We start from the raw sequence: 23,516 nt of genomic DNA, 5'->3' as shown, positions 1-23,516 counted from the left end.
GTTCCAGAAAACAGACTAAGGGTCGACACTTCATAAACCACTCTCTCCGCCATTTTCTAGAAGACGAAAATAGTCTCTCTGGATATATAAGGAATTGTGGGGTGCTAAAAGTTAATTTTCTTTCCTTGAACAGCCTGGAATTATCTCTTGGTTTTATGATGGATAAAACACTCAAAGTTTTCCTTTATTCCTACTTTTTTCCATGTACAGAGCTTTAAGATCGGTGGTAAAGTTATATAATCAAATCAGTCTATGAAAGATGACTCCACTAAGAATCAATCTCCTAACCACACAAAAAAGCCCACAGAGTCTAGAACTGCTGAGATCAACAAGGCTCCCCAGGTAATAAAGGACTGTACTCCTACAACCAACTTTATACTGTGATAGTTCTTTACAATATGGCTCCACAAGGGAAGGGGTGGGCAAGCAGGTAGGCTCAGCTAGTCCCTTCCTATTCACCTGGTTCTGCTAGCTGTGGCTGCTGCTGAGTTTCTATTCCAGGAGGACGCTAAGGCCTTCATAAAAAATATCAGATGAAAAATTTTACACACTGATATAAATATGAATAACTAAAGTAATAAACAGCGCTGACTGCTTCTTTTCAGCAAGACCTGAGCTAAAAGCAACATCTTTGACACTGAAAAAAAATTGGTACAAACATCACTTTTAAATAACCAGAATGGCTGTGTAGAATACAGGGCACTGTGCTAACAATTCAAAGTTCAAGCATTAGTTTATAAAAACATTTTTCATCCAGTTCAGACAGAGCTTCTCTTTCACAAAGAATATGTCAACTAACACATTTTAACAGCACTTTTTAGGTGTTGTCTAGACTAGGATTTGAAGTTTTGATGTTAGCATGTTTCAGGTAACACTAGTTCTTAAAGTCCAGCACAGACAAGGCAGTGTATATTTTCAACATCTACTAGCTGATCAAATTAAAAGCCCTTTCTAACAACACACTTTTTATCCTACCATTTCACAGAAACAACTTAACACTAAGTCCAGACCCAAAGAAGGCATAACTTCATTTTCTGCTTAAAAGTGGACCACTCTAAATGCTCTAAAATCCACTGCATGCTTACTTGGATAGTCTTGAAATTTGCTGTATCTCATAGTTCCTAAAAGTTTCTTAGTTCACGCAGTCCTCTTCAAACAAGTCTACATTAGTGCAAATTAGAAACCTCTTACTTCATGCTCACAACATCTAAATGGGGGAGTTACAGCGCAGCACTTTGCCACACACTCCTGTTCAGACCCCCCTGAGTCTGAACTGCATGGCAGTGTAGACATAGCCAAAGTCTCTAATAATCACCAAACTGATTTAGTCACTTGACATTCATCTTAGCTAGTGCGCAGCACTCACTGTTCCTTTGGGGAAGCAATACTAAAAAAAAGAGTCTAGATCTACAGGTCGGCTTGTGCTCAACTGCTGACCCAAAGAGATTGAAATGCGCATGTATAGCAAGACTCTGCCAGAGTCAACAGCCAGAGACTTTTTAGGTAATCTGTTGTCACAGCAACTGGATGACTCAAGAGGACATGCTGTGACCATTAAACCCATGCATAGCTGAATGTGAGCCCTATCCTTGGCAGCTTTCAGAGAACGTGTGTTGTACTTGTTCCTTGCTATCTGTCTGCATTCAGCAGGGAACTTCTTTTGGAAATTCTGCTCTGAAACCAAAATTTCTTGTTTAGTGAAATATCTAGATGTGCTACAAAATCCATTTAAAAATTAATTTTCTAAGAGGTTTGTCCCACAGTTGGTGATGCAACTTTATTTTAAAAAGGCATTTTAAATCATTTTTAATTAAAGGATTCACTTACACTAGGCTGTTAAGGAACTACTTTAAGAACCATATTGAATTTTAAACTTTGTTTGGCTCTGTCTATCCAATTTGGCTAAACCATATTAGAAATTGGTTCAGTCAGAACCACATTAAATGGGGAGAGGCTTAAGTGTCAACAATTATGATGCAATAGAAATCAAAGGCCTCAAGTATACATACTTCTCCATGTGGAAGCCAGATTCAGTTTAATTTAAACCTGTTATTAATTGTTGACTTAAGCTAAACTAAAATAGCCAGGTCTACACTTAAAAGTTTTGTGGGCATGCTATCAAAAGGCCCAGCATAAACAGTTATACTGATTTTAAAAAGGGTGCATTAGCTAGTATAGCTTATTTTGCTCACTGAACTGCAATAAACTATATCAGGAGAAGCACTTATTTGCTGGTATAATTGTGTCTACACTACTGGTTTTCCAGTATAGCTATACCAGCAAAAAATGTCAAATGTAGACAAACCTGGTTAAAACCAAAATAAGAGTGTCCACAAAGCCTTCTGCACTGGTTTAACTAAACAGTTTAAAAACACACCTTATGTTAAATTGGTGCAGCTCTGGGCAGATAAAGCCAAAATGAATAAACACTTGACTGGGAATGGGACAAGGCATTGTTAATAAAAACTGTGTTATGCTCTCAACCCCTCTGAGCATCCAGAATGGACTGGTCATTTCAGAGACTAGGATATTACTGTCCATTTACCTAGGACAAGAAATAATGGTTTAATTGTCCTTTTGTCTTTGAAAGTCTTCCTTTCTCTTTTCCATTCTTTTCTCTTTCTTGCTACTTAAGGCTTGTCTGGCTGGAAAATTATTCCAGAATAGCTATTCCTGATTAACTCGGTACGTGGATACTCTTATTCCAGAATGCCTTATTCTCAATTAGTTTAACATGATTCGGAATAAAGCACTTTTATTCTGTAACTGCATCCACACATGTAGCTAATCAGGAATAGTTAACTCCACTATAAATTCACACCCTAATTTATTCTGGATTATTTTAAATGCATAGACAATCCTTAAAATAAGATGCCCTGCATATCAAAGGGCAAGAGGGTTATATGGAGTTGCAAAGCCTACATTTCCCCACTACTGTCACATTCACTTTTGTATGGATCCCTTTGTGAGGTTTAGAGCATGTCTACACTACAAACTTAAATCGACCTATGTTAGGTTGATTTACAGCCACGGCAGTAATTATTGTGATGGTTCATGTCCACATTACCCTCCTGTCTGTCATGTGCATCCTCACCAGGAGTGCTTCCACTGACTTAAGAGGGGCAGTGTGGGGGGATGAGAACCTGGGCTCTCAGTTTCACATGCAGACCCTCCCTCTGAGAGCCAGGATACCCTTCCTCACTTCTCAGTTTGCTGCTCTCTGGGGCTCTCGGCTCCCTACCAGGAGCCTGGCTGCACCAAGGCTCCAGAAGTGGGGAGTCGGAAGCCTGGGGGATTGCCAAGTTCTAGGTGGAGCCTCCCACCTGCCTCAGCTTTAGAGCCAGCATAGAGCTGTGAAATTGACAACAATGACAGCCAACACCTGATGAAAGTAACCCCACAGAGACACTGCATCATCCTAACTATTACACCAACATGAGCCCTATACTATGCCTCTCATGGAAGTGGAGTTATTATATTGGTGTAGTAGGGCACTTACATCAGTCGGACTAAGGCTGTAGTGTGTAGATTGACATAATTAGGTCAATGTAAACTGCCTTACATCAACCTAACTCTGTAGTGAAGACCAACCCTTAGTCCCAATTAGACTCTGAGGTTTGCCCTACACTGTAAAGTTTTATTGGCATAGCTACCTAAATCGGGGTATGAAAAAACCACACCCCTGACTGATATAATTATGCCATCAAAACCCCAGCGTAGATGCAGCTATCTCAACAGAAGAGTGCTTCTGTCAACATAGCTAACATCATTTGGAGAGGCATTGTTCCTATACTGGCAGAAAAACTCCTGCCAGCACCAACTGCATTATGGTAGGGGGCTATACCAGCATAGCTATACAGGTATAGTCTCAGTAGTATACACACAGCCTAAATTTAATTCTTCATTGAAACTAACTGGATGAGAAAGCAAAATTCACACATATGCTGGTGTATTCAGCTAAAAACAGATTTTTTGTACAGTACAAAAATAGGCATTTAGAAGTACTTTATAAAGACTGCCATTAGGCAGCATAGGCACATTTTCATATTGTAGAAAAAAGTTAAAAGATTTCAAAACAGTTTAATACAAAGATTTCCATAAAGAAAAGAAAAACACCATACAAACTTGTTTAGATTTAAAGGTAACCCTGCTATTTGTAACCAAAACTTTGCAACATTGTTCTAGTGCTTAAGAAGAAAGTAAAAAGTGACCACAGAAAGTGCACAACAGAAACAAAAGTGAAACTGATCAGTTGATGTTCAGGATTCAAACCCCTTACCTGCAAAGTAAGTACTATGAAGTAAATTAAATCTTTGTTTGACAATACTAATAAACTAAGATGTTGGATACTGAAAGAATTCTCTCTACCCCCAACTATTAGATTTTCAACCTATGTCCCTTTAAACTACATATTATTTTAATTATAATTTATGTTATTCCGATAAATATCAACACCTGACTACAGCAATATATTTTTCCCATTTCCTAATCATTTAGTATTTAGACGTCTACTTTATTTATCTTTAGATCACCCCCAATTACTTACACAGAAGTAGAGTTGGATCAAGGCTAAGCACTTTAGAAAATCCCACCCTTACGTTGTTCTCTACATCCAAGCAACACCGTCAAGCAAAACAGCCACATTCGGTCTTTTGAAAGGCTCCTTCCAACTGTACCTAACGGGGTTGCTGGTGCAACCAGAAGCTTTTGCTAACAAGTTTATGATGCGGTGTTTTAAAAGATCCCACTAAGAAGCTGCTGGTCCAGCCCTAGACGTGTTCCGGGAAAGAAAAAGAAATCAACGAACAGAAGCGGGAAGGCGATCAGCAGGCACGGCTCTCCCCGTAACGGCAGAGCTGCCACCAGCCCCAGCAGCTGGGTTTGCGGAGCCGTGTCTCCGAGGCCACCTCCGCAAGGCGGGGGCACGGTCCAGAGCTCGCGCCCGAGCTCTGTCGTATCCTGCGTGCGGGGAACCCTCCGAAGCGGCCTGGCTCCTCACAGGGGCGAGGCAGGTCACCGCAGGGCGGGGGAGCCGGGCACGAGCCCGGACGAGCTGGCTGTAGCGAGGCGAGGGGACATACTCCCCTGCCCGGAGAGCGGCCGGGGCCAGGCGGGTGCGCGCCCCCCCAGCCCGCCACCACCGTCCCTCGCCTCGGCGCCCCTCACCTGATGCTCCTTCAGCACTTGGCTGAGGCAGGGATACCGCTCCGAGACCCATCGGTAGAACTTGGGGACCCCCATGGCCACCGTCTATCCCGGCCCGGCCCGGCCCGGCCAGTCCAGACCAGACCCAAACAGCCCTTCCCCCACAGCCGGCTTCCTTCCGGCGCGTCCTCCTACTGACAGCCAGGCCGCCCAGCCACCACAGAGAGCGGCGCAGAGCGACCCCACTCCACCATAGAGAGGCTGAGACAGAGCGTCCTACCTGACAGCAGCGTCCTCCAGAGCCGAGCAGCGACGTCACGTTGGGGCATGCCTGCTGGCGGGAGCGTGCAGGGCAGGCGTTCCCCCCTGCCGCCGGCCCGCAGTCCGAGAGAAAAGAGCCAGTGCAGCCTGCCAGGGCGTGAGGGGCGTCGCGCTGGCTGCCTCCCGGGGCGAGCTCCGCGCTGGGAATGGATGGTGCAGAGCTGCTGGGGTTACCCCATCCGGGGTAGGGAGACGGAGGGTGCAGCCCTGCACCCCAGACTAGGGCAGCACGCCCCAGGTGGCGCGCCAGGCCAAAGGGCCACCTCTGCAGTGAGAGACCCTGCCTTCTCTGCCAAAACTGCCAGGGCTGGGGAGCTGGGGTCAGTGAATCGCAATGGCAGCGTGTGAAGCGTGGACAGCTGTCCACGAGCAGCTGGGCAGACAGCAAGCCTTTCCAGCAGCAGGCACCCCACAGTGAGTAACGAGTTTGCGTCCATAACAGAGGATAAGGCTGTTTACCGGCCCATAGCAAGACATGAACCCAGCGCTGCAGTGGGGTCAGGATCTGAGAGTCTCGGAGAACGGTTATGAAAATGTACCAACCCACGTACCATTCATTCACCTTTCCCTCTAATGCCTGTACAAAAGCAAACCTCGCTGGCACCCTGGCTAAGAGGAGCTTGCCTGTACCATGAAAACGTGTGAAACTGTTTCCTGGCTTAAGACCTACCAGTCTGGTCAAAGTCCTAACCAGCATTGGGAGCTCAGCTCCAGGTACCTCACTGGTTGCAGTCACTGTGCTCAGCACCATGGTATCTAACTCTGTTAGGAGAAGAGCTAATAAACATGATGCTAAAAAGAACATTAGCAATCAAGCAGCTTTTCAAAAATCTCCCTGCTATAGATCAGGCCTACGAAACAGAATGTTGCAAGGCAGATCTAACTGCTAGATCTGACCCCTGAGCAAAGAATTGAATGGCTCCCACCCATTGTTTCTTAAATCACTGAGTTACTTACACTGTCCAAAAGAAAATAGGATGGGAGAAAGGAGGAAATGAGTTTAACTGGCAACTGGAATTTATTTCTCATGAAGGACATCATGCTGGTAACTATAGCAAAGTTTACTGGGAACCTTTTGATTTGCTGACACTGTCCCAACCTCTAGGACTAATTTTGGTGAAGTGGGATTCTTTCCAGTTTCTGCCTATCATAGGATATGCTCATTACCTCTGTGCAAAAGATCCTTCTCCCCCCCACCCGCACGGTTGTGCAGAGTGCTGTGCAGCAGCTCCTACATTGCTCTGGAGGCACCAGCTAGGGGCTCAATGTCCTGCAGAGCCATACTGCTGTGCAGCACTGCAGTGACTACAGCACACTACGGCTTTGTCTACACTACGGAAATTTGCTGACATAAGATGTTGACTTTCAGCCACCAGGTGGCTGATGTCCACATGGCTATCCTTGGGTTGGTGGAGGGCATCCTCATCAGGATGACTTAAATCGACCTAAGGGCAATGTGGGGGGGAGCCCACAGGCTCCCGGCTGCCTCCCCAAACAGATCCTAGCCGGGGCGCAGGGACTTAACCAGCTCCCAGGCAGGAGCCAGCTGCAGCCCCCCGCTAGCCTGGTCCCAGCTTGCAGCTGGAAGGTAGTCACCCACATTGGGGCCGCTGGCTGCAGCTGCCCGTGGGTTGCCGTCGCCCACATCAGGGGTTGCAGCCAGGTGGCAGCCACTCATGGCTTGCCAGCTGGGCTGCCAGTGGAGCGGCAGCCGCCCAGCTACGAGCCCAGGCGTGTGCAGCTGCAGCCCCGCTGGCACTTGGGAAGCTGTGGGCGGCTGTTGCCCCGGGATGTGGGGGATGCTGTCAGCAGGATGCAGCCAGGATGCCAATGGGACTGCAGCCGGCTGGCTGCGAAATCAGTTGGCTGCAGCCCTGTTGGCACCCAGGATACCGGCCAGCCTCAGGCAGCTGCCAACCAGCTGTGAGCCTGCCCACGGCTTGTTGGCGTCCCAGGGGGGCAGCCCCCCACAGCTTGCCCTGGCTGTGACCCATAGCCAGAGCCCAGTGGCTTGCTAAACTGGACTCCAGCCTCCCCACCTGTGCCAATTTCACTGCTCTAGGAGAGCAGTGAAATTGATAAGTATGACAGCTCCTCCACCACTCTAAGGGGACAGAGTATCTACACTGACACTGTCACCCTACCTCTGCCAACAAAAGCCCTACGCCTTTTGTCAAGGTGGTTTTATTTTGTTGACAAAACATGGCAGTTTTGTCACAAAAGGGTTGTTGCAGTGTGTACACTAGAATTGTTTTGTTGACAAACGTCACCTTTTGTCAATAAAACGCTCTAGTGTAGACCAGGTCTAAAGTTTTTGGTCACCTCTGCTTTCCCTTCCCCTGACGAGGGAGGGGCTACCCTTTCACCAACCTACCCAGAAGGGTTCTCTTTTGGCCACCTTGAGGACAGAATAGGAATTAAAAGTGAAAGGAGGAAATACCAAGGATGAGGGTACAAGGGAGAGATGAGGCATTGAACAGAAAAGAAACCAGCAGCTGTGCACAGGGTTTTGTGGCTGAGTGTACAAGAAGCAAAGATTGGAGAAGGAAAGGTGTGAAAAAAACATAGAAAGTCCTTTAAAAATTAAAAAGGAAAAAGAAAAGAAACAGAAGCAGCAACTAAAAAAGGAAGAATGAAGAGGCTATAAGCATTTAGAAAAATCAGAGCTCATTAGGGATTGGGTAGAAGCTACATATGTTTCTAGTTCAAATGTAGAGGTCTTAATCAGAATATATAAATAAACAATATAAGAACTCCAAGCTAGCTTTAGCTCAGTAGTGTTATTTACATTTCAATTTGACGCATCATACATCACCTTATTTTAGTACAAAAATTACCTAGCATAGGATCCAAGTGATGGCATTTTAAAAATTGTACTGAATATTCCTAGAAGCAGGTTTGGGCAAGCTTATGTATTCATAGGACAGCATTAATTCATTTCAGCATCATCTTTAATGTTCTCTCATTTTAGATGATCCTCCAGGCTCCCAGGAGAACAATGGCAAAATGACATTTACAGTTCTGCACAGTATTTAAATTCAAAAGGTGCTTTCCAACCTGTTTGAAATTCAAATTAATTGGGGATGACCATTTCAATCTGGCAGCATACATACATAAAGGACTATTACACATGTACATCTGCCTCTTAACAGAAGAAACTTTCAAAACTTATATACTAGATTTCCCACAATATTTTTCTAGCCCAGTGGCGCAAAGCTAATACTTTCTTTTGTTACTGATTTAGGAAGCACCTGGACATTTGCTTCTCCATTAGTAAAAACAGAATACATCCAAAAACACATTGCCTGCTTTTGTCTCTAGAAAAATTCTCTCTTTGACCTGAGTGAGAAATAACAGGGGTTGGAAAATTGCTTCACATGGGAAAACCTACATGAAAGGAATGGGAAAAAGATTTGCCAACAGTGGAGGAAACTAGTTCTATCCAGAACTGTATATGCTAAAAGCAGCGTCCCCTGTGCCTGAGGAAAGACTCTGAGGGGGTGCTCCCTCTGTAGCTCCAGCATACAGCAGCTGCAATTCAGTCACTGTGCTAAAGATTCCTCTGACCACTTCTCTAACTTTCCCTTTAATTGGATTTCACAGTATAGCAGGCTGGGGGAAGGAAATTAGAGCAGCTTCAGGATACATTAACATTTTGGCAGGTTGTGGTGGTGGGCATGAGTTAGCCCCTCCCCACCAGCACAAAGATCTCTATGGTGTGAAGGGACAGTAACACTAAGGCCCCTCAATCCCTTTACATACAGAAAAATGGAGATCTGTGTGTGGAGTGGCTATTCTGTGCACAGATCCCAAAAAATGGTTCTCTCCATTATAATGTATGACTCCTACTGCACCGTAGAGGTTCATGACACTCCATAGACAAATACTAGATCTCTGCCCGAAAGAGCTTACAATTTAAGTTAGATTATACAGGTGCAAAAAGCAGGGAATTAGAATACAGGCCATTTGATTATTTTCCATTCAGGTTATGTATGCACCTTGTAATTCCAGGTGGGGTTGTTTTTTGTGGGGGAGAGGAGGGAATGGGAACAGCAGAGATGGACTGTTATTTTCAGTTGGTGCTCAGAGACAATAATAGTCATACTATAACAGATTTTATTCTATTTGGGTTCTTGGTAGAAGCCTATCCAAAAAAAAAAGAAGTGTTTCCGTGCGGGCTGAGGACTTTTCTCAAAGTAAGGTGGGGTTAAATGCACAAGATGATGTTTTCTGTCATAGGGGAAGGATATAAAACAGGAAAGTAAAAGTAAAAAGGAAATTAAGGGCATGAATGATCTCAGTCACTTCAGCATGCTAAATCAGAAAATGCTATTCTCTTCAGCTGGAGGAATTTGTGCATTATAAACCTGCCTCTTGGTGACATTCTATAATTATGTGCTATTGGGTGGTTTAATGGAATGAAAATAGATCAAACAGGTGCCACTAGTATTTTAAGATGCTTGGAGCCTCCCATCAGTAATAGCAAAACTTCAGATAAATCGGGTTAGACGGAGTATCTTGCAAAAAAGTTTCTAGTTTTGGAAAACCCCTCTGAAACAGGTACTTGGATATAGCTACAGCTAAAAATCCTATTTCAACCATGTTAATATAAAATTCATTTTATATACAATCTTTTTTTTAATATCAACTCTTCTTGTCTCCTACAAAATAAATTAATTAGAAATAGAATATGTTTCTCTCCTTCCCTAAAATTAAATTTATATATATATAAAAATAAAAAACAGTTTATAAAGCTAATTTAGATCATGCTCTGATATGGGAGTATACATAAATATTCATACATATTGTAGATGAATGTAAAGTATATAGGAAACACATCTACATCAGGGAACTGACTGTATATACTATTTAGTAATTCATGCATTGTATTCTGTATACATAAAACAGAGTCTATATAAATATATGCATCTTCAAACGCACGTAATGCAATGAGTGCATTTATATATATATACACAACATACACAGCATATGTACTACAACTATACAGTATATAATACATAGACTGTGCATTAAGTTGCTATGTAAACTTATGCACAAAATGAAAAATCAACAAAGTAGTACTTGCAGAAAATATTACTGTGACTAAGAAAGAATTCATCAACTTTTTGGTAAAAAAAATATTACAGCAGCTTAAGCTGTGAAGGCAATATTTCACATATATGGAGCCCAACCCAAGTACATCTGGCAGAGCAGGTTCTCATCATTTGCTTCTTGAATAAGATAATGAACATGCCCTTCAATAGACAAGGGCAATCCTTTTACTCGATTCCTTGTCTTAATCACGCCCTGTAGCCGCTGTTCTATATCAAGGACATGAGTTTTGGCCTAGAAACAAGGAAAAAGAAAACATAAAATTCACATGTCTATATGTCTGTCACATCTTTAATAGAAACAGTTCCTGTTTTTCCAAAAAAATTTTGGGCCAGTTACATACAGCATGTACTATCTTTTTCTGAAAATAGTTTAAAGAAAATGAATAAAGTAAATTATTCTCAAGAACTGATTGCTTCTTGGGCAAACTAGAACTTACCAAAGATTGATAACAGGTAGCAATGAAATGTGTTTTATTCCATATAAATCCTTTCATTATCACAATATATATGTGCCTCAGTAACAAAGAGGCCAAGAGTCAACTGTACCCAAAAAAGTATGTTCCAGAAAATGTTCTGACATCTTAAGTTCAGAAAAGCAATTTTTAGCTGAAATTGGTGGTGGGGTTGGGTTTTTTTTTTTTTTGACTGATGCAATCTGACCAACATTAGAAGAGTTTCATCTGATGTCAAAAATGAGTCTGCAAGTATGGACTGGATTTGAGCGAAAGAGAGTATTTTAACTAATACTCAACCATGAAAACATACTCAAGAAAGGGACACCACAATGTATCATCAGTTGTATCACCAACCAATGAGAACATACTCCCAATTTACACTGAAAGGAGCTATACGTTCCTTAATAAGATCATTCGTCATTTATTTCGTGTATTGTACTACTCCAAGGATCCATTTTAATATTTTCATTTCCACTGTATTTGAGATCTGCTCCTCTCTGCAATGCCCAGCATTCAGAGCCATACAAAAGTGAAGGCCTAATTACCGTCTTGTAGATATTATTTTTCTCTGCTCACTTCTCTCCTTTCAGTTCAGGCCTTTCCTGTTCTGCTTATAAGTTTGTCATTGAATTATTGAACCTAGGTATTTGAACTTCTGTACCTTTGATGGTGGCTGACCCTCCCCTATTCACCATCCTGTTGTCTTCCTGCAAGGTATCATTGAATCTACAGACTATACAATCTGTTTTATTTCTGCTGATTTTCATGCTATTTCTTTCAAGTACGCACCTCCATCTTCTTCTACTTCCCCTTTGGTCTCTTGTACAAGCACTACATTATCTACAAAAAGCATACACCAGGGCGCCAGTCTCTGGATGTTTTCCATAAGTGCATCAAGCACCAACATGAACACAAAGGGGCTTAGTGCCATGCCTTGATGGACTCTGACTCTCACTAGAAACTGTTCAGTTTCTCCACATGGCCTTCTAACTGTGGCAATAGCACACATGTATATGTCCTGGATGAGTCTGATAGTCTTAGTGTATCTGTTTCATTCTTATACCGGATGACTTCTCTTGGAATGTGGCATAAACCTTCTCCAGATCAATACATACTATGTGCAGGGTTTTCCTCTTTTTTCTATAGTCTTCCATAATCTTAATGCACAGATAGTATCCCGTGTTGACTTGCCTGGCACAAATCCAAACTGATTGTCACTGATCTTTACTTGTCCTTGTAGTCTCTTTTCAATAATTTTAGGTAGAAAATATGTAATTTGAGACATTAGTTAGAGACCTTTCCAAATTAGCTGTACAAATTAGCAGGACACATTTCCCAAAAATATAAAGTTTTAACAGAGGCTGACAGTAGCAACATGCCTCCAGATAATTCACAGATTTCTGCAAAGGTTAGTGGTTTAAACTCACACAACCTGGGTGTAGTTCAGGCTCAATTACCACAAATTGTCCCTTTGGGCTTCGCAGCTACTGTGACCATAGGATGTCTGGAAATCTTCTTGCGCTAGCCTTGCTGCTTATGGACATTTCAATCTTGTTTAGCACATACTTTTCTAGAGAGCTAACCTCTCCCTTTAATAAGGTTTTCAATATTGCTACCTCAAAGAGGCAGTGTATGTCATGCACTAGGTGAGATAAATGTCAAATGACCAAGATCAGTTGAGGGACAATTTGAGCCACAGTTTGAGTCCTAGGTGTGCAATGTGTACACACAGACACACACATGATTTTGTAAAATTCTGGGCTTTTGTTGCAGTTTTTTGGCGGTGGGTGAAGGGGATCGTATCTTGGAATCCCTTACTTAAATTATCCAAAGTTAGATAATGTACTCTCGCCACCATACCCATGAAGCATAGAAATTTTCAAGACAATCCATGTAAGCATGTGAATTTTACAGTACTTAGAAGAATGGATCTTTGCACAGAAAGTGCTGCTCAATTGTAACTATTGCAGAGTTGGCACACCGTGTTAATGTTCTTTTAATGTAGTTTTTTATGTATAACTTCCTAAGTTGTTAAAACAGCAAGAGATTCAAGTATCTTAGGTTCCATTCCAGACTCTGGAGGGGATTGTGCTCTAGTGGGTTAACAGACACTGATGGTAGAAACATTGGAATCCATAGCACAGACAGGATTCAAGTGGCATCATCACCATGTCATCTAGTAGCTTAGGATAACATGTTGGTAAAAACACAGGAGCCCTCTCTATACTACAGCTTCCATGACAGGTGGAGCTGCAATTATGGATCCTAATTTTACCAGTATAGACACAATTTTAGATAATGATGCTAAAAAAGTACAGGAGGTCTCATGAAGTTTTCTGTTGAAATATCAGTCTCATATTTTAAGGATCGAATAACAGCAGAGAGTTAATTAATTTAAAAAAAGCTGGAATAGGCTTAAAAGAAAAAAACCCTGGAAAGTAAAGCTTTGCATAAATTAGAACAATGGATGATACTGTGAAATATAAAACAATCAAATGTAGTAGAGTAGATCAAACTTCTTGCAACTGACCTTTTCATTGACAACTTCCCCCGTTTCATTCACCTGTGCTTTTGTATTACCTTTCACCGGTTTACTCCACTCCACAAGAGGATCGTGGATAAAAGTCTTCAAGACACTAAAAACATACAAACAAACAAAAAGTGTTCACTGTGTGGAAAAGGATGAGTTACAAACTTCTTTTGACTATGAAAAATGAAATAGAATCTTTCGATTATTAACTTTAATTTATAAAATGCAAATGATTTTTTCTGTTTGCTAAAATAAAATATTACTGCTTAACATTCATAATTAATAACTTGTAATTCCTTATTTCCTAAAGGAAGGAAAAACATTAATGAAGACCCTCCTTTTATTTTAAAGAGGCTATTTTCTTTATTGTTCTCTCCACGGTATCACTGCTAGTAATTTCATAAAAAGTTAGCCTTATCCATGACTGCAGTCAAAAACACCACAACTATTATTTTGAATCTGATCTTGTATCCTCCAACAGCAGATTTTGCAATTAAAATTAAAATACAGAGCAGCAAGCTTTTCAGAAGACAGTAAAAATAATGCTTTTATTATTCTTCTGGGTAGATTTAGTGGAGCAGTAATATAATTAACAGCCTTCAGAACATTAGCTATCTTTCACATTTCCCTGGATAAAGCATCTTAAGTTTGTTCTCTAGTTAATGCCAAACTTGTCAGCGTAAGCAATTTTGTTATGAACAGTCTGGTGAAACATGTAGCAAGTGTGTGGCAACTCCAGGAAGTAAAAGCAGATTATAGAACATCCAATTGAATCACAAATCCTCTCCAGATTCAGCAATGGGACACAAGCACAAAGGAATAAATACACTCTATGCCTGTCATCACCAGTGAGCGCATCACTGCTTCAGCTCACAATGGATCAAATTCTGGCGCCCTTAACCAAACAAAAGTACCATTGTTTTAATGGATATTTTGTATGATAAAGGACTCCACAGTTTGGCTTCAAGAGAATATTAAATATAAAAAAATGCCAATTTAATGAGAAATGCTACCCTTCATAGCTCCCCAAAACTTCTTTGAATAAGATTACTACATGTTGCTAGCTGTAAAAAACACATGAAACTCTTTGACATAGCGTTTTCTAGAGAAAAATCAAATTATTCTTTTAATATGCAACAATACCAGCACAAACAAAATTAACACTTGTTAAACAGAACTGAAGAAAACCTATCAACAAATCCATCATCTCAATTTATCCCCCATGCTGGACTTCAGTTTGAAAAAATGTGGGAGTCAGCATTCAGGCAAATATTTATGCTACTTGCAACAGAGATGCATACTGTTTAATATATAAAATAATAATACAATCAAGCCTGCATTAAGAAACGTTGCCACTCCAACATCTACAACCATTTACCATTATCCAAGGTTTCCAGTACAGTTTTGTTTGCTCCTCAGAAAGCCACCTGGTACAAGGTAACTTTGTTTTTGCTGTTCCATTGGGTGATGGTGCAAGATGGGCTTACTGTATCTGTTTTGAAGGTATTTTATTCTTATTTTGAACTTGCAATCTATAACTAAACCCTGCACAGTCCACACTGAAATATGGGTTGAAGCAACTTCAGGATGTCTGTCAGTGGAGCAAGACTATACGCTCAAGCCAAAATTTTAGAAATTTAAAAAAATTGGACTCAGGTTCAGGGTCAGGAAGCTGCGAAGAACATTTCAGCTTTATACTCCAGAGTAGCAGCAGATAATGGGTTAGGTCTTTTGTTCTGCTCAAATCATCTTTGCACTGAACTAGGTGACTTACAGGTTTCTCAAATAGGCAGCCAAGGATTCCCCCAGTACCTAAGAAGAGCAGTACAGCTAAGGATTTAGCTCAAAAGAACTATGCAAAAGAGGGTTAAAACAGAGACAATCTGAGGTAAATAAAAGCTAAACAAAGTTATATTTTGAGAACAACTGGAAGTTTAATTATGACAGTAAAACTTCTATCCACAGTAAACTTTGGCACTTTTTCTTACTACTAGTTAGAATATGTTGAGTAGCTATACTGTTTTATAAACAAAGTGCATGTCAGACTCAATCTGTGCTACTGAAAGAGGATTTTTCCCCTCCCCCAAAGAATTGGCTCAGGGACCAGCAGTTACCATTTCAAAAGTTTATATCATAAACTAGACAATTTTATTATAAAAACTTCTTAAATGTTGTTTATTACTGTACCTCATTAGAGGTTCTCTTTGATCACGCATTAGCCTCATTGTGACTTCACAAGCTCTTCGGAAGAGACCTTCTGTCCCCATGGGACCCATTCCATTGACCATATTATGAGTGAGGCGAAAAGGTACAATTTCTGGAACTTCAAAAGTTTCCCCCTTCAAATTAATAAAGAGTTCATTTCAGAAGGGATTTTCAGATTTATTATTTTTATAAAGAGTTTCTTTTCCAAATTGTATGTCAGTCCTCTGCACACCAAACAACTAACTAATCCTGCATAACTACCATCATTAGAGTACATCAAATTCAGGTGCCTCTGGCATAGATTTGAAGTGGATTATCTCAGCATTACTTCTGGAGGTCTCATATCCTAGCTGCTAGCAGACATCTGAACATATCACACATCCATATCACCATCTAGGAAAATTTGGCAGGAGCAAAGGACTAAAGATAAATAAAGGATATAAAATAATAAAGGTGACACAGACTAGAAGTGAGTTTGGTGAAAGATTCATGAGAAAATTGGCAAAACATTTGCATGTGCCTGTCTTCTATGCTATGCCATTAGCCCGGACATAACTACCAGTATCTTAATGTTTTTTGTTTTAAATCATACAACAGCTTTCGAGATTTAAATTTTTTCTAAATATTTATCTTTGTTCCACTACCTCAGCCAAGTTATGATAGTTCTAAAATGCGCATTATTTTCATAATTTATAGGTACATTTTGTTTGTTTTAAAAACAAGGTTGAAGAGGACCAACAAGGCCAAATGGTTGGCATTAAAGATGTAACAAGGGAACTAGTTGACCAGGACCCGTACTACATATTTATGAATTAAACAGAACACCAACTAGATATTGCAATAGAAATACCAAAATCTCAAAGCTCACTCTGACTACAGTTAAAAAGAAAATGCCACTTTCTTCCACGGCAAGTTCTGAGTTGAGTTATTGATGTACAAAACTACATTATCGACAACAGCAGTTATCGAAAGAAAGAAAGAAAAACAAACAAAATCAAGAAAACTGAATTAGAATGTTTTGTAAACATCAAGGAAGTACTCTGAAGTGTGGTGATATTTTAGTATATCTAAAGAAAGCTCGTGACAGTGCCTGAAGCAAAAGATTGCTTTAATTATCAAAGCATACAGGACAATAATGCCTTTATGTAAGATTTTTTTCCCCACTGGATATATAGGCTTATATAATCTGAAGCATCTGAATAGGAAACAAAATGATATATGGATATCATGATAGATATTCTGAGTCTCAAACTAAAAGAAATACTAAAAAAGCAGGCGAGATTTGTGGATTTTGAGCTTACACGTTTAAAAAATAAAAAACAAGATCAGCAAAACATTTTGCACCTTATTGAATAAACAGTTGAAGTCCACATGCACACATTCACCACTCAAAGAATCAAAAAGAATATTTTCACCATGGCGGTCTCCAAGACCCAGTATGTAACCAACCATTGACATCACTGCAGTGGAACGACAATACGCTGATCTGCTACTGTACCTACAGAAAGTAAGAATCCAATGTAAAAGCCTAGGATTGATTTGCCCTTACATGACTTTTTAGACAATTCAGAACTTTTAAACAGGTTTTGTGCTCTATATGAAGAGCTCCAGTCTTATTTTGCTTAGTACATATATCATTTTCTATCTGCTTTATCTTCATTTATATTTTGCTTAAATACATAAAAATAAACTAGTGTTATTGAACTACCATGATCACAGCAACTGACCATAAAGTAGGATCAGGGAATGTTCTTAGAAACCATTCATGAAAAATAGGAGGATGTCGGGGCAGAAGAGTTTCTTTGAACATTTTCAGCTTTTCAGATAAAGGTGCTGACTTTGGAAGCATATGTTGACGTAGCTCCTTTCCAGTCATATAGACTCCTGTAAAAGATTTCCATCAGACATAACAAACCAAATCTTACACATGGTCGTCCCTCCTCCCCAACTACTATTTAGAGTTCATCAAGTGCAGCCTAAAATGCCATAATTAGAACAGGTCTACTGTTTTAATGAAATTAATATTAAAAAAGTGTTGGCAACTCAGGAAAAAATGGCAGCTGTGCAAGTACATCACAAATTCAAATCTTGGCTGAAGCTGCAGCTCAGACAAGTTACATGAAATAAACAAATTGCCTTCCACTATTAAATCCCTATGATTCATCAGTCATGCCAGTTGACAGATGTGAAAGACAAAGCCACTATTGTCATCTGCAGCTCGGAAAATTTTGAGTGCTGTACGGTTGACCCAGATGAAGTACAAAAAAGGTTTTTCCAATGGTCAACTATGGTTTTATTACATTGCTCAATGTAAGGTTAATTTTGTTGAAAAAACAGTCAAAGAATTTTGACCTTTCATTGGAAAGTCATTGTGGCAGTTAATTTGATAAATGATAAAAATGATTAAGATTAAAAACTTAAGTCTCATGAAAGTGACAGGCAAAAAAATAAGAATGTACCTAAAGCTAATGACAAAATACTAGCCAAGCATTATTTTATTGCTTAGTACAGTAATATATTCCTTTTAATAATGACAAGCATCAATAGCAGTACCAGTGACATAAGAATGGATTAAAAAAGATTAAATTCTCAGCACTCATAGAGAAAGCCACATTAGGTTTATCTGTGTGATGCCCTGAAAAATATTAATAGCAAGTTTAGATATTCTTGCTTTTATGAGTACGACAAAAAATTTGCCAACAGTGTGCTGATCACGGCTAAATACAATTTGCTGCATCTTCCCAGCACTCAGGACAGAATAAAGAAACGTCTTACCAGGTAATTTTCTTTCTGCTAGAAGCGTCTCTCCTCATTAATAACAAATGGGAAATTCCGTCTGGTGGCTTGAGCTGAAGGACAGGGATTAGTCCTGGAGCCTCTGGCATCAACATTGGAACATCTTCAAATTCCACAGATGAGAGCTGATACCCATTTGTTACGAATGAGAAGAGAAGCTGGGCATCAGAATGAAGTTATCACACCTTCTACAGCTCAGTTTTGTCTAGAAGTTTGGTTCTGATCATTTGCTTTTTGTCTCATTTACTGAAAGTTACAATTCCATCCAAACAAAAGCAGCATAAATCAAGGTTTGAGATGTACTGTACAGACTAATAAGATAATACATCACTGAGCTCATTTTTGCCTAAAATTTATAAATCTAAAAGATTTTCTATAGGACAGATTTATGTATCCCCACTTTATCTCCACTCCTTATTCTTTCCTCCCATCTGTTGCCCTCACAAGAATTTTTATGTACAAGTTTATTTACCCTTCTCCTTGTACAGTTTGATCAGGATATTTCTTAAGCCAGCTGTGTTGTTCACCCATTCAATTATCCCACATTCATCATTCAGTGGAATAACTGCATAGGTTCGAATATGGAGTTCTCGCCTACGTGATTCCGCATCCTTTCTTAAGCACTATTTATAAAACAAAATAAATAAGATTACCAAATATCACCACAAATGCAAGATCAAAATAAATTCATAACTTTAACTTCTTTGTCCTCCTGGGGAGGGAACCCCAGTTATTAGGAAGAGCAAAGTAATAATAATGGGGGATTTGATCATTAGAAATATAGATAGTTGGGTTTCTGATGACATGGGAAATTGCATGCTGGGTACTAAGATTGCAGATCTCACAAGACAGCTAGACAGACTTACGTGCAGTGCTGGGGAGGAGCTGGTGATCATAGAGCATGTAGTTACCAGTGACATAAGGAAAGGTAAGAGAGAGGTCCCAGAGGCCAAATTTAGGCTGCTAGTAAGAGACTAAAGCCCAGGACCGCCATGGTAGCATTCTCTGCAATGCTTCCAGTTCCATGCACAGGACCAGAAAGACAAACAGAACTGCAGGGTCTCAATATGTGGATGAGTCGGTGTTGTAGGGAGAAGGATTTTAGATTTACTACAAACTGCAAAAGGAACAGCCTATACAAGAAGGCTGGGCTCCACCTCAGCCAAAATGGAACCAGATTGTTGGCATGTAAAATTAAAAAAGTTGTAGTGGATTTTTTAAACTAAGGGGTGGGGGAAAGCTGACAGTTATGGAGGAGCATATGGTTTGGGAAGACACATCCCATAGGGAAAAATTTATTGAAAGAGGAACTTTATTTATTTAAAGTAAATTTATTGAAAGTAAATATGATAGGAAAGAAGTTGGTAAAGCACAGGTAGGAGTTAGTGAGGAACAGTCAAACATAGAAGAGCCCATTTAAATATAACACATGAAGGCAAACAACTGAATATTGACAAAATGTACAAGTGCCTATATACAATGCTAGCAGTCTAAATACTAAGATGGTGAACTAGGGGGCCTGACATTAAATGACGATATTGATATAGTAGGCATTGCAGAAACTTGGTGGAATGAGGATTATCAATGGGACATGGTTACACCAGGGTTCAAAATATATAGGAATGACAAAGTAGGTCACGCTGGTGGGGGAGTGGCACTATATGTGAAAGAAAGCATAAAGTCAAATAAAGTCCTCTCATGGATCAATAACAGGTTATAAGATAGGAAATAAAGGGTAGGAAAAAATGGTCATTTTTGAAAAGGTAGAGAGGTAAATAGCAGGGTTTCCCAGCGATCTGTACTGGGACCAGTGCTGTTCAACATACAATGATCTGGAAAACAGGGTGAACACCAAGATCTGGTCTATACTGCTGCTGGCAGTCAACAGGAGATATGCTAGCTACGTAAAGTAGCTTGCGTATCTCCCATTGACTTACTTACATTGCCGTACAGCAGTGTCTTCACTGTGCTGCATCAACTGGAGACGCCCTCTGGTCGACGCTGCCTTACTTCTTTAGGCGAGGTGGTTTAATTGCATCGACCAGATAGCACTTCCAGGATCAACTGAACACGTCTCCACAAGCCACTCAATTGATCCCGCTGCATTGATCCCCAAGTCGCCAGCAGTGTAGACAGACCCTGAGATGGCAAAATCTGCAGACTATACTAAATTACTCAAGATTGTTAAGTCCAAAACGGACTGTGAAAAGTTACAAAGGGATCTCACAAAAATGCATATCTGGGTGACAAAATGGCAGATGAAATTCAATGCTGATAAACTTAAAGTAATGCACATTGGGAAACATAATCTCACTATACATCCAAAATGATGAGATCCAAATTAGCTGTTACCACTCAAGAAAAAGATCTTGGAGTTATTGTGGATAGTTCTCTGAAAATATCTGTTCAATGTGCAGCAGTAGTCAAAAAAGCTAACAGAATGTTAGGAACAATTAGGAAAAGGATAGATAATAAGAGAAAATATCATAATATAACTATATATATCCATAGTGTGTCCACACCTTGAATACTGCATGCAGTTTTGGTCACCCCATCTCAAAAAAAGATCCATTAGAATTGAAAACAGTATAGAGAAGGACAACAAAAATGATGAGGGGGTACAGACAGCTTCCATATAAGGAAACTAAAAACCCTGGGACTGTTCAGTTTAGAAAAGAAATAACTAAGGGGGGATATGACAGAGATCTATAAAATCATGAATGGTGTAGAGAAAGTGAATCAGGAATTTATCCCTTCATGTAACACAAGAAAATTCGGGGTCACCCAATGAAATTAATAGGCAGCAGGTTTAAAACAAACAAAAGATAGTACTTATTCACAGAACACATGGTCAACATGTGGAACTCATTGGCAGGGGATGTCGTGAAGGTCAAAGTATAAATGGATTCAAAAGAGAATTAGATAAGTTAATGGATGATAGGTCCATCAATGGCCATTAGCTAAAATGGTCAAGGATGCAACCCCATGCTCTGGGTGTCCCTAAACCTCTCACTGCCATATGCTAGGCCTGGACAATAGGGGATGGATCATGCAAAATTGTCCTCTTCTAATCATTCCTTCTGAAGCACCTTGCATTGGCCACTGTCAGTAAACAGGGCACTGGTCCAGATGGACCATTGATCTGACCCAGTATGCCCACTTACGTCCACATCTAAATTTTCCCCACCATAATCAAGATTTTAAATTCAGAAATTCCACATTTGCAGTAAATCAAATGTCCTCCCCACTTGCCCTTAAAAAAAAATTTACAATGAAGAGCACTGGCTGAATAAACCCTTTAAATAGCCATGTCTGGGTTGTTTAGTAGGTGACTATTCCAGAGCTACTACCATTTTCTTTGACCTTATTGAAAATATGGTATATTAACATTAGATGAACTAGAGAAAAAGACAACCTGATTAGGATAAAAATATTCTCTGTCCATAGTTGTTAATGTTTTGCCATAATCACTGTTGATCTACCCAGCCTCGCCTAGCAATAAAGAAATTCTCAGTAAGAGGGAGGTGAAACAAGATTAGGGGAAAAAATTATCAGTAGACACGGTTAGAGTAGGTAGGGGCAAAAAGATAACAAGTAACTCCTCCAAATTTTACTTGGCCTTTTTTTTTCTTGAATGAAGTCCCAATTCTCTAAGCATCCTCAGTTCCCATGGGAAATCAGTGGGAGTTGAACGCACTGAACACTTTGTAAGATTGGGCACTAATTTATTTCTCAAGGATGTAGGGAGTCAGATACTTTGTTTGTTGATTGCTTCATCATTTTTCTAATCAATAAGCATAGAGAAGATTTTCAAAATCATCTTCAAACCTTATTAATCAAGGAGTTAAACTCCATGAGTCGGCAATCTTTTCTCAGGTCATCTTTTGGCTTACACATCATAATATAGGATTTTCCATCTGAACCTTTTAAAGTAATCTTTTTTGGTTTTTGAAGAGATGCAAGGATTTCCACCTAAAGGAAAAATGGAAGTCATCATTAAACCTTGCATTTATTCTTCAAAATAAACTTAATAGCTTAATAGGGAATCTTAATAGCTACATTTGTGCTAGCACTTTCTACTTTAGTTGGTTTACAAATCATTTGACCCTAGCCAAAATTTGATCTTAGCACAGTGTGCCTCTTTCAGGTTGTAGAGCCAAAAGCTAGTCATCAAGCCGGTCCTCAGTGCTCCTTTTAATTAGCATGCACTCTTATTTGAGCAGTAAATATAATTAAGAAACCTCCCATCATTCCCCTCACTTCTAACTAATTAAGTAGAAAAGTAAACTTAGTTGCAGTTTATTAAAATCACATCTAAACCATGAGCAGAGCAGAGGTTTACCGTATCATCAAAGCCCGCAATATAGGCCCAGCGTCCAGGAAAAGGGTCATGGTTAGAATGTGTGCCAGGAATCGATGGAAGAGTGGGTATCATTACAGACTGTAAAGGGATGAGGATCTCACTAAATGTCTGCTCTTCTACTAGCTTTTTAAGTGTTTTGAAATGAATATTCATGCTTAATGTTGAGTTGTTCCCATCAACCTAAAATAAACAACAATCAATCAAGAAACATTTTGCTTAAAATACAGAATAAATCCTCATAATAATATCACTGTCTTTCTCTTCTAATTATGGAATACTTTTCAATAAATAGTAAAAAAATATGTTTCAGGATTTCTATTTGTGCTAAAACATGATCCATTAGAATAGAGTATCTTAAATTTTATTATGTCACTATATTTTAATTCTTCTCCCATTTAGTTTCTTTAAATGTAGTTGCTGAATTTTATCCAAGCTAACATGTTCAGTAACACCACAGATAGCCTTCTCTTTTAAGCTAAAATCTTTTTAAAAAGTTATTCAGGGAAAAAAATCACCGGTCAAATAACGGAACATACAAGCAACATTAAAATGGCTCATTGTACAAAAATATATTGAATATAAATAAG

General features: G+C 39.8%; 2 protein-coding genes across 4 annotated transcripts in view; both read right to left on the bottom strand.

The window, feature by feature from the left end:
• Positions 1–5,340, bottom strand: part of XRN1 (5'-3' exoribonuclease 1) — a 62,989-nt gene extending 57,649 nt beyond the window's left edge. For all 3 annotated transcript variants that reach the window (XM_067557404.1, XM_067557466.1, XM_067557546.1), the window contains exon 1: positions 5,167–5,340. In XM_067557404.1, the coding sequence (XP_067413505.1) occupies positions 5,167–5,241 (75 nt within the window). In that variant the 5' untranslated portion in view covers positions 5,242–5,340. The remainder of the gene's footprint in view (positions 1–5,166) is intronic.
• A 4,155-nt stretch (positions 5,341–9,495) lies between these two features.
• Positions 9,496–23,516, bottom strand: part of ATR (ATR serine/threonine kinase) — a 77,328-nt gene continuing 63,307 nt past the window's right edge. Inside the window, exons 40-47 of the mRNA XM_067543403.1 lie at positions 22,909–23,109; positions 22,395–22,538; positions 19,039–19,189; positions 17,498–17,654; positions 17,115–17,268; positions 15,753–15,904; positions 13,566–13,671; positions 9,496–10,812 (exon numbers count right to left, since the gene is read on the bottom strand). Coding sequence (XP_067399504.1) covers positions 10,639–10,812; positions 13,566–13,671; positions 15,753–15,904; positions 17,115–17,268; positions 17,498–17,654; positions 19,039–19,189; positions 22,395–22,538; positions 22,909–23,109 — 1,239 coding nt within the window. The 3' untranslated portion in view covers positions 9,496–10,638. The remainder of the gene's footprint in view (positions 10,813–13,565; positions 13,672–15,752; positions 15,905–17,114; positions 17,269–17,497; positions 17,655–19,038; positions 19,190–22,394; positions 22,539–22,908; positions 23,110–23,516) is intronic.

This window comes from Emydura macquarii, unplaced genomic scaffold (assembly GCF_026122565.2).
Source record: "Emydura macquarii macquarii isolate MOO-44397 ecotype Brisbane River unplaced genomic scaffold, CSIRO-AGI_Emac_v2 contig_18, whole genome shotgun sequence".
Taxonomy (NCBI): domain Eukaryota; kingdom Metazoa; phylum Chordata; order Testudines; family Chelidae; genus Emydura; species Emydura macquarii.
This window is presented reverse-complemented; position numbering and strand designations above follow the sequence as displayed.